Source organism: Mixophyes fleayi, chromosome 11 (genome assembly GCF_038048845.1).
Source record: "Mixophyes fleayi isolate aMixFle1 chromosome 11, aMixFle1.hap1, whole genome shotgun sequence".
NCBI classification, from domain to species: Eukaryota; Metazoa; Chordata; class Amphibia; order Anura; family Limnodynastidae; genus Mixophyes; species Mixophyes fleayi.
This window is the reverse complement of record NC_134412.1, coordinates 16,038,155-16,049,634: the sequence shown is the minus strand read 5'-3', so window position 1 is coordinate 16,049,634 and position 11,480 is coordinate 16,038,155. Positions and strand designations below refer to the sequence as shown.

General features: G+C 41.7%; 1 protein-coding gene across 1 annotated transcript; it reads right to left on the bottom strand.

Annotated features, from left to right (window-relative positions):
- Window positions 1–1,441: 1,441 nt before the first annotated feature.
- Window positions 1,442–11,474, bottom strand: LOC142107501 (fish-egg lectin-like). The gene is made up of 5 exons (XM_075190956.1): window positions 11,450–11,474; window positions 11,046–11,276; window positions 8,377–8,604; window positions 3,777–4,110; window positions 1,442–1,704 (listed from the first exon to the last, which is right to left on the bottom strand). Exons 1-5 carry the CDS (start codon window positions 11,472–11,474, stop codon window positions 1,539–1,541), a joined length of 984 nt encoding a protein of 327 aa, XP_075047057.1. The 3' UTR covers window positions 1,442–1,538.
- Window positions 11,475–11,480: the final 6 nt, after the last annotated feature.

Here is an 11,480-nt window from a genome sequence, read left to right as displayed (position 1 = left end):
CATCTGAATGATATTAACACAACCCCACCACATAAAGCCTTGTACCTGCCAGGTTTCCAGGTGTGAACGGATCCTTGAGAACTGGGGAAGGAAAATGGAATAAAGCAGTTGGTGTAGGTCCTGGGTTAAGTACACCCCAAGATATTTTATCTGGTTTGGGTGCCAGACAAAGGGGAATTAATGATGCAGATTGTCTAACAGTACGTGGTCCTTTCAAATGTTCAGAGACTTAGGAGCAGATTTACTAAAGCTTCCTAAAAGGAAAATTGGAGGTGTTGTCCATAGCAACCAATCAGATTCTAGCTATCATTTATCTAGTACACGATAGCTAGAATCTGATTGGTTGCTGTGGGCAACACCTCCAGTTTTCCGTTTAGAAACTTTAGTAAATCTACCCCTTAGAGTACTTCATTTTAAAATTTGAGAGATCTCTTGAATTTAACCATCAGGTTAGGAACAGAGACCAACGGAATTATGATGGTTGCTAAACGATCAACCGTGAATGATGCAAGTTTGTGTTCTCTGTCTCCCACCTTCTAAGGACAATTTATGAACTGTGAAAATACGGGATCTCACTGCTTCGTTGTTGTTGTTTCTTTTTACACACGTACATTTAATTTCCCAGCATTTTATTGTGTGCACTGACATCCTCGTCCTTGGATCTGCCCCCGGCGAATGCACATTGATTAATAAATCTAAAAATGATCATTCCAACATACTATGACATTTTAGGACCAATCCGTTCAATTATTTAAACTTTTACATTTTTCTCCTGCTGCTCGGTTTAGCCCTTTTTATGGCTTAACCTTGAGAGTGGACATCAGCATTTTATCACAAATGTCACTTGACGGTTTTCACTACATTGCGCCTCGAAATGCACTATTAAGCCAAAGTACAACTGGAAGGTACAAAATTAATCCTATTTAATGTACAGGTCAAGGGATGGTTTAGACCAAATCTACGTCAGTTGAATAATCAAGTCTTTTTTCCAGGGAGAAAACTGGTGGTGCTCCCACCCATGTACACTACTTTATTTTTAAGTCTACCAAATTGCGGGTGGTCCCAGGGCAGCAGCCCACACCAAAGAACAATTATAAGGATGTGATGGGGTCAGTTAATTTCAGTATTAGAGTGTAAAACCCATTTGAAGAAAATTTAGATGCACTTTTATAATGTAAAATAATACAATGATGTTTTAATAAGCCATAACGTATCTTTATTACTTTCCCCAATGAACACAATATGCAAATAAAGCTAGAAAACATATCTAAATATGTTGCAGATTATATGCTACTACTTTACGGCCATGTAAAAGACGATTAATCAAAGCTAGAGTAGGACGGCATTGTTGGCTATAAGAAAAGATTGCACATAAACCGAGTGACACATCCCTACACAATACATGATTTTGCACAGATATGTCTAATACTCAAACCCCATTCAGCGGAAAAACTATTGCAAACATGTTATTTATAAGGGGAATTCCTTTATTTGAGCTTTAATGTTGAGCCTGCTCTTTTTTATGATATGGTATCTTATCAACGGACTGGGACGACCGAGCCATTGACGTTACATTTAAAGATGTCTCCTGTCTGTGAGAGAAGCCATAGGTCTCCAGCGTCATATGATACGTGTCTGAATGTGCCACAAAAATCCAATTTAGTCCATGATGATCCGATAGGGTTGTTAGCAGAGATGCCCTCCCTGGAATAGAGAGGACAGGCTGATTGAGTACAGAATATTGATATGATGATTGTAATAATAATATGGTAGTTACTGTATCCTAGTAGGATGAAAACAAATTGATGGTCATTTCTCACCTAGACACACAAGTGGAGGCAGCCATTGTATGGCTGGACCAATAGTCACGAAAATCCAACCTACCAATTTACTAAGAGCCGCTGCTATCACTGAGGTTCAGTACAGTCAGCCACTAAGTGGTCTGAGTCGGTATTCCTGATAATTCCACTGGTCAACTCACTAAGAACTATTTCTGTGATGTCACTGGGGCCTAATGATGTCACTGGGGCCTAATGATGTCAAGTTTGTATACAAGCACCTAGATTTAAATTGTGTTAAACTTATTTAAAGGTACTTATTATATGTTTATATACAATTTAATAGCAATTAAATTGTGCCAATATCCATCCATGTCATGTATATTTATGTTACGCTGAGTGTGGCACAAACAATGCCATTATACAATTATAATAAATCAATGCAATTTATTTGTAAACACTAAAATAATCTACAAAACAAATGACACCAAACATATAACATATACTGATTTGTAAATAACAGAATAAGTCTACATCAAGTACCATTCATATAAGAAATAGTCTAAGTCCTAAACACATCACATACCTATATAGAGAATAGATTTAAGGAGCACAGGCTATGATCCTGTAAATACCAGAATAACTGTGTTCCTATCTCAATACATCCATAGAGTGTGGCTAGTATAGTAATATAGTGATCCTAATAAAATCAAAATATTGTGGCTTACATAGAAACATAGAAACATAGAATTTGATGGCAGATAAGAACCGCTTGGCCCATCTAGTCTGCCCATTTATTTATTAACTTATGGTAACCTCAAACCCTATTTGGTCCTTTAATCTTTCTATCCTTATGTTTATCACAAGTATGTTTAAATTACTCTACTGTATTATCCTCTACCACCTCTGATGGGAGGCTATTTCACTTATCCACTACCCTATCTGTGAAGTAGTTTTTCCTCAGATTCCCGCTGAACCTACATCCCCCCAGTGTCAGTACATGTCCTCGTGTTCTAATACTTCTCTTCCCCCCAGTGTCAGTACATGTCCTCGTGTTCTAATACTTCTCTTCCCCCCAGTGTCAGTACATGTCCTCGTGTTCTAATACTTCTCTTCCCCCAGTGTCAGTGCATGTCCTCGTGTTCTAATACTTCTCTTCCCCCCAGTGTCAGTGCATGTCCTCGTGTTCTAATACTTCTCTTCCCCCCAGTGTCAGTACATGTCCTCGTGTTCTAATACTTCTCCTCTTTTGTAAAATGTTTCCCTCCTGCACCTTGTTATAACCCTTGATATATTTGAAAGTTTCTATCATGTCCCCCCTTTCCCTTCTTTGCTTCAAACTATATATATTAAGATCTTTTAGTCTTTCCGGGTAAGTTTTGGGCTGTACGCCATGCACCATTTTAGTTGTCCTTCTTTGCACAGTCTTTAATGTATTTATATCCTTCTGGAGATATGGCCTCCAGAACTAAACACAGTATTCTAGATGAGGACGTACCAATGACCTATACAGTGGTATTATTACTTCTTTATTTCTGCTACGGATTCCTCTCCCTATATAACCAAGCATCTGACTTGCCTTCCTCAATGCTTTGTTACATTGCTTACCTGCCTTTAAGTCACCTGAAATAGTGACTCCTAGATCACATCCTTATCAACAGTGGGAGATTTGATCGCTGGTCCACATCCAGTGTTGCATTTCAAAAGCACAAAACTCTGGAAACACTACAGTCAATGAGCTCTACATAACTACAGGCGCTATAACTTCATAGTGGTCACTGTTCCATGCTGAGGAAATTTGCTTACATTTTTTTAAGGTGTGTTTAGCAGTAATATTAATTTCGAATGCAACCATGACATTTAGCAATTTTTTTAACTGGAGTTAATTGGTTTATATTGGTTTTCCATCTCTATCACTATGAACCTGAAAAGCTTAATAAAATATAATATAATTAAATAATATCAGTTTGCTACAACACAGTTACCCCAGTGCTTTACCTGTAGTACACATCGCCTGCGGAATTCACACCAAACACGGAACCATCGGTGCCAACTTCCACCATCACCAGACTGTCCTCTATCTGCTTCCATCGATTTCCCTGGCAGGCTGTGGGGGTCACACCGTAGCGGTAAAATATATTGTTGGCGCTGTTCACACCCCAACAGCCAATAGGACCACAGCTGTAATATTTCAGCCACCCTTCAAAGTTGATGTAGTTTAGGTCTGTAGCCCTGGAGAGTGTTTGGTCCTGGTTCAGGCAGTAAATTAAATCCTGTGCATTTGCACCAGACAGGAACTTATTACCTCCAGCATCCACCTGTTTCAGAGGACCTGTGGCAAAAGGGACATGGTTTAATGTAAAATAGATTACTGTATATTGGTATTTATATTACACTATTCTAAACCCTGTTCATAATGATTTGTAAAACATATTAAAGTGAATCATATTAATACATTAAAAAGCACAATATAAAATACCATATGCCACAATATATATTAGTTGTATTTTTTTAATTTGCAGATATTATCATCATCATCATCATCATCTAATTATTTATATATATATATATATATATATATAGAGCCACTAATTCTGCAGCGCTGTACGGAGAACTCATTCAGATTAGTCTCTGCCCCGAGAGAGACTAAGGGCAATTTAATAGCAGCCAACTAACCTACCAGTATGTTTTTGGAGTGTGGGAGGAAACCAGAGCACCCTGAGGAAACCCACGCAAACACGGGGAGAACATACAAACTCCACACAGATAAGACCATGGTCGGGAATCGAACTCATGAGCCCAGTGCTGTGAGGCGGAAGTGCTAACCCTTGAGCCGCCAATCTTTTAAAATCGCATTAATTCTAGCAAAAAAACAAATCATGTCTAGTTTTATTTCAGCATGTTTGGCTTTCATGACCTCATTTTAGCTTTTTTATGTTAGGTTTAATTTTCCAAGGTGCTCCATTATGCTGGAAAAGGCATTTTTCATCAACAAACTGTTCTTGGATGTTTGGGAGAAGTTGGTCTTGGAGGATGTTTTGGTACCATTCTTTATTCATGGCTGTGTTCTTAGGCAAAATAGTGAGTGAGCCCACTCCCTTGGCTGAGAAGCAGCCCCACACATGAATGGTCTCAGGATTCTTGTCACGCCTGAGGATCTGTCTGTACTTGGATTGGGTTGTGTCTCTTGAGCTGGACTGGTGACAATGTGGACAAAGCTGGGTGGCCTGATAATGTTCCTCTGCATGTAGTGAAAGGACAGGTGCAGATGGTGATTACACTAGCAGAGGAGAGCAAACATGAACTGGATTGCTGGACTGGACTGTAAACGAGAATGCTGTAACCGGAATGCTGAAAGAGGATTGCTGTAACCGGACTGGAATCGGAATGCTGTAACCGGAATGGAATCAGATTGCTGGAATCGGACTAGAGCCAGAATGCAGTCTGCACTGTGAGAGCTGGATTAATAGCAAGACTGCAAACTGCTGGGAACCAGGTGTGCATCTGAAATACAACGTTGCACTGGCAACAGGTAAGGGCTCCAGGAAGTCATTTTATAGTTGTTGTTGATTCCTGATTGGATACTGCAGTCAGGGGCAAACGCAGGATTTGCAGAGAGGGGTTTCCACGCCACGCCGCCAGTGGGTGTGACCAGCATGTATGGGGGTGTGGCTATAGTTTTAGAGAGTGGTCGGTTGCTCTCCAATTCTACCTATCCCCATAATATACATGGGCAATGCTGCATGCACTACTGTTAGGTGCATGGGGGTGTGGTTATAATATTAGACAGTGCTTGGCTGCTCTCCAACTCTTCCTATCCCTACAATCCGTATAATATACATGGGCAATGCTGCGTGCACTTCTGTTAGGTGCATACAGCTCTCTCTTTTCGAGCAGAGCCATGCGTAGCAGGGGCAGGGTCCGGCAACCTCAATTCTACAGTGTCCCAGGCTTGGAGGGGGTTTCCAGGCACTAGGAAACCCCCTCGGTTTGCCTATGGCAGTCAGCTGGGCAGAAGCAGCACTCTGAGTTGCTGAGATGGATCAGGTAACTATATCCAAGATGGCAGGTCCCATGAACTGGTTTTGGAGGGAATCTGAAATGGAGGCTGTTATCATCTGATTGGCTGAGAGGAATCATGTGACTGAACCAAGATGGACGCGCCCATACTCTGATTCTGGAGGGATCTCTGGAGTGGAGACAGATTGGACAGCATCTTACAGAGAGGTCTAAAACCAGAAGACCCTAAGGACCGCAGGAACAACTTGGAAAGGCAGTGAAGAACGAAGTGACAGATCCTGAGAGTCTGGTGTGTGAAAATGCATTACTGTTGGCATAACACAGGACTTATGGCGGCGCTCACTTTTGCTTTTCCGGACAAGTGCTTTTCCCAATGCCCCAAACAATCTGAGAGGGGCTTCATCAGACAAAATGACTTTACCCCAGTCCTCAGCAGTCCAATTCTTGTACATTTTGTAGAATATCAGTCTGTCCCTGATGTTTTTCCTGGAGAGAAGTGGAGTCTTTGCTGGCCTTCTTGACACCATGCCATACTCCAGAAGTCTTCGCCTCACTGTGCGTGGAGATGTACTCACACCTGCCTGCTGTCATTCCTGGGCCAGCTCTGCACTGGTGGTGCCCCGATCCCACACCTGAATCAAGTTTGGGAGACGGTCCTGGCGCTTGTTGGATGTTCCTGGGTGCCCTGAAGTCTTCTTCGCAACTGTTGAACTTCTCACCTTGATGTACTTGATGATCCGATAAATGGTCGATTTAGGGGCAATCTTACTAGCAGCAATATCTTTGCCTGTGAATCATTTTTTGTGCAAAGCAATGATGATTGCATGTGTTTCCTTGGAGATAACAATGGTTAACAGAGGAAGAACAATGATTTCAAGCACCACACTTCTTTTAAAGATTCCAGTCTGTTATTCTAACTCAATCAGCATGACATAGTAATCTCCAGCCTTGTCCTTGTCAACACTCTCACCTGTGTTAACAGGAGAACCATTTACCTGATGTCAGCTGGTCCTTTTGTGGCAGGCTGAAATGCAGTGGAAATGTTGATTTGGGGATAAAGTTCATTGTTATTGGAATGAGGGACTTTGAAATTAATTGAAATTCATTTGATCACTCTTCATGACATTCTGGAATATATGCAAATTGCCATCATAAAAACTGAGGCAGCAGACTTTGTGAAAAATAATATTTGTGTCATCCTCAAAACTTTGGGCCATGACTGTAGTTCTAGCAGAGGTTCTGTAGAGTTACAGCACAGGAACACACCTTCCTTCTGGTAGACCAATTGACTATTAGGACTTAAGGCCATTAGTGCACCCAGTTATGTGAGGAAGGGGCAGAGGAATCAGCTTTACCCGTACATGACATATGGAAGATCGTCACTCTGCCACACCGGATCGCCAGCTGAGAGCAAGGTAGGTATTGTCTTCTTTTTTTCAGGAACTTTTTTTTTTAGCTGCCTCTGACGGGCTCCCTGGGCTGCAGGGCCCCCGGGCACCTGCCCATCGTGCCCTATGGAAGAGACGGCCCTGGGCGCAGGTGGCCTGTGGGAAGAGACAGAGGTTGTGCTGCTCTGCGCTATGGAGAGTCAGTACCTTTATAGTCCGGTAAGACAGCCAGTACACTCTCCCTGCCTTTATCTACCGAACGGACCTGCTCATAGTGTGCAGCCGCCGGCAGCAAGCCCCTCAGCACACTTTAGTGGAACAGACCTGCCAATCGCACCCTGCCCCCCTCTGGACCTCCCGCTTCCCCTGTATAAGACGCACCCCGTTCTTAGACCCTAAATTTTTTGAAGGAAGGTGCTTCTTATACATGGGGAAATACGGTAAATCATTTAACATGATTGTATAAAGCGTATTGAGAAAAATGTAAATCCTTCCAGCAGACATATATTATCTCCAACCATCAGCCTGAGGCATGTAAATCTCTAACAAAACTGAGAGTGGCCTGCGGGTAAATGTCAAATTTTTATCCCTTCATTACTGTACCAAAAATGTAGTAAATGAAACACTGCTAAAGACAAACAAAAATAAACTACTGTAGAAAGAATGAGGATAAACAGCATCTTCCTGACTAGTAAATACCTGCTCCCTCTCGTGTGACACATACATGTTCTAACAGACAGATATACACCAACTGTAAAAGAGACTGATACACAAACATTGATAGAGACTAACACACAGACCCACAAGAATAGAATACAACTCTCCCACTCCCACTCTCCTACCTACATTAATGACAGCTCCTGCTGCCCCAGTGTTGGACCAACAGTATTTAAGGGGGATATAATCTCTAATGTAAAGTCATCAAGGACTTCCATGGCCATATAAAAGCAGAAGGTTCTAAGTGTTGACGTTGTGTTGAACCTACAGTATTGAAACCTTCCCCTTGCACTACTGTTAGAGCTGGGGAATTAACTGAGCACTAGGACGCAGCCTTCAAGTAGGTCCCACTCTGGACTTTGTTGGTGTCACACCAGCATTAGAAGGATAGTCCCACATAGCAATGAAGAAATAAGTGGATTGTCTTTACTGTAAAATCGGCACATTTATATTAATAGTTCTGGTGTTCTTACCTGACACAAGAATCCAAGTGTTATCTTGCCACTTATAGACGTTGTTCCCAATGCCGACCCCCCAAACACCGGCTGGGCCGACCGTCACATGGATGAGCTTTCCTGGCACCTGAATCCACTCATCATTTACCCAGTGGTAAATGCTGTTATCATTAGTCAAACCATACACTTCCCCGGCACCAGCATCTATCTGCTTCAGATTCCCAGGAATCTTTGTACATTGAGGACCTGAGAAGCAGGAAAAGTGGAAGGTGAGCCAGTCAAAGTAATATATAACATGTAAATATACTCTGCTGGAAAATGATATATGTTTTAATTGCCAAGTAAGTATTCACAATTAAAGCAAGTGTCAAAAAAATATGACATTGAATAATGCAATACTATTAATGCAAAAATATAACAAATACCATAACAGGGTTTCAGGCAGAAAGAAAAACATTTATTTCCAATTGCTGATACTCTTGAGCCATCTAGATCTTGTATTTTCATTACATTTATTTTTTAGTGGATCAGTAAAAATACTGATTATTTATTCTGGGATTTCCTATGCACACACTGTTGTGTCTCCTTAAATAAAAATAAGTCTAGGCTGCCAAGTAAAGAATGTTGAGTATAGAATTTGAACATGACCTTTAAAATATATTATTATTCTTCATAATAAGTAATAAGTAACACTAATGCATTACTAATATTAACTAGCTATCTCTCCCAAAACCTATTTCTAATTATGTTTCTTTACATTTGTTTTTTAGTAGGAGTTTTGCTGTCATAGAGCCTGAATCATTAAGGAAAGCAAAGCAAAAAAAGGAGTAAATTTGCTCCTGGACAAACCATGTTACAATGGAAGGGGTGCAAACTAGTTTGTTATTTTGCACATAAGGAAAATACTGGCTGCTTTTTAATGTAGCACACAAATACTTTATAGCTTTATTTTTACACTGACATTGAAAGGTGATTTAGAACATGATCTACCCCAGCTATAAATCTGTCCCCACATTTTAAATTTACTTCCCCCTCCAATGCAACATGGTTCTGCCAAGGTGCAAAGTTACTCCTTTTTTTTTTACATTTGTTTTCCTTAATAAATCAGGCCCATAATGTTCATAACTAGAGGCATGATAGGAATTTGTTAGTACTCACTGCCCCTCTTCACAGTTTATGACAGTATACCACAGGTCTTAAACTTATTGCTATAAGTGACTGGTTTCTTTTTCACATTGCTAATAAATAACACTTGTATGTACAGTAATATATGACAGCAGTGTATAGTGATTGTTAGCAAGAGTGTATCTTCAATAAAGAAAAACAATTCATACTTGATAAATAAGGGTTAAGATTTGCCATGGTGGAAAAGTAAATTTCTATACATAGTAAATACACTCAGTGATCACATTATTAGGTAGACCTATATACCTGCTTGTTAATGCAACTATCTAATTAGCCAATCATGTGGGAGCAACTAAATGCTTAAAAGCATGCAGACATGGTCAAGAGGTTCAGTTGTTGTTCAGCCCAAACACCAGAATAGGGAACGAATGTGATCTAAGTGACTTTGAACATGGAAGGATTGTTGGTAGAGAAGGGGTGCAGTGTCTCAGAAACTGCCGATCTCCTGGGATTTTTACTCACAGCAGCCTACGTAAAAATTTACAGAAAATGGTGCGCAAAATGAAAACACATCCAGCAATGTTATTCTAGTAAGGGAGATCCGGGGAGAATGGTCACACTGGTTCAAGCTGTCAATTGAGAACAGGAAACTGAGGCTGCAGTGGGCACAGGCTCACCAGAACTGTATAGTTAAAGATTGGCAATGCGATGCCTGGTTTGACGAAATTGGCGTAAATGTGAATCCATCATACCATGTGCAACGGTGCAGGTTGGTGGTGAAGAAATGATGTGGGGATTTTTTTCTTGGCACACATTAGGCACCTTAAGGTGCCTAACGCACCCAAGGTTTTCACCAGGGACCCCCGCAAGGAGGTATGGGCTTGGCTGCGTGAGGTGCGCAGGTCGCAGTTCTCCCAGGTAGTCACCAGTGCAATGGAGTGGACACAGGATGGCTGAGGCGAAGTACAAAGGGAAATCCAGAAGAATGGTCAGAAAGCCGAGGTCAGGAACTAGCGGACAAAAGGTACCAAATCACAATGTCAAAGGGGTAGTCAAGGAACAAGCCGAAGGTCAGGATCAATAGCAATAAACATGAACAGGGAGAAGGACACTGGAACGCTGCAGACTGGTGAACCAATACTCTGGCAATGTGCCAGTGGAAGTGGGATGCTTAAATACCAGGAAATGGGCCCTGATTGGAGGAGAGGAATTTCGGCAGTCAGAGCACATCTGACCGCCGACGGAGCTGGAGAGAGCGTCCCGCTGCCTAGCAATGGGACGCGGCTGAAGTGCGCATGTGCGTGCTGGAGAGAAGCCCATAGCTGTAAGGAGCATCCCGTTTCTAGGCAATGGGATGCGCGTAAGAGAGAAGACAGGCGGCTGTTCCCCGGCACCCAGGAGTAGTATGGGGACGGCGCCTGACAGTACCCTCCTCCCTTCTCTCGAAGGAAGCTGTTTTCAAAATTCTGCCAACAGACGGGGAGCATGAAGGTCTGTCTTGTTGACTCATGATCTTTCTTCTGGTCCATAACCTCTCCAATGTACCAAGAATTGAATCTTGCCCCTGAGGGTCTGATTGCTCAGGATGCCTTCCACTTCAAATTCCTCACCCTGAATGGTCTGAATGGGCGGAGGAGGAGGAGAGGTACTACTAAATTCATTGAGTATGAGCGGTTTCAGTAGAGAAATGTTAAATGAGTTGTGTACCCGAAGAGAGGATGGTAATTGGAGTTTCACAGTTACCAGGTTGATCACATGGGGAACAGGAAAAGGACCGATATAGATGTAGATGCCTAACGCACGATATAGATGTGTTTAACGTTAATCACGTTAAACACGATATAGATGTGTTTGATGAACAGGCGTGCCAATACAGGAGCAGAGGGTAAACCTTTAAGGGAAACAAAGTGGGTATATTTGAAAAAACGTTCTACCACTACCCAAATGGTGCTAAATTCGTAGCTACCTGAGAGGTCCATGATAAAATCCATACTGAT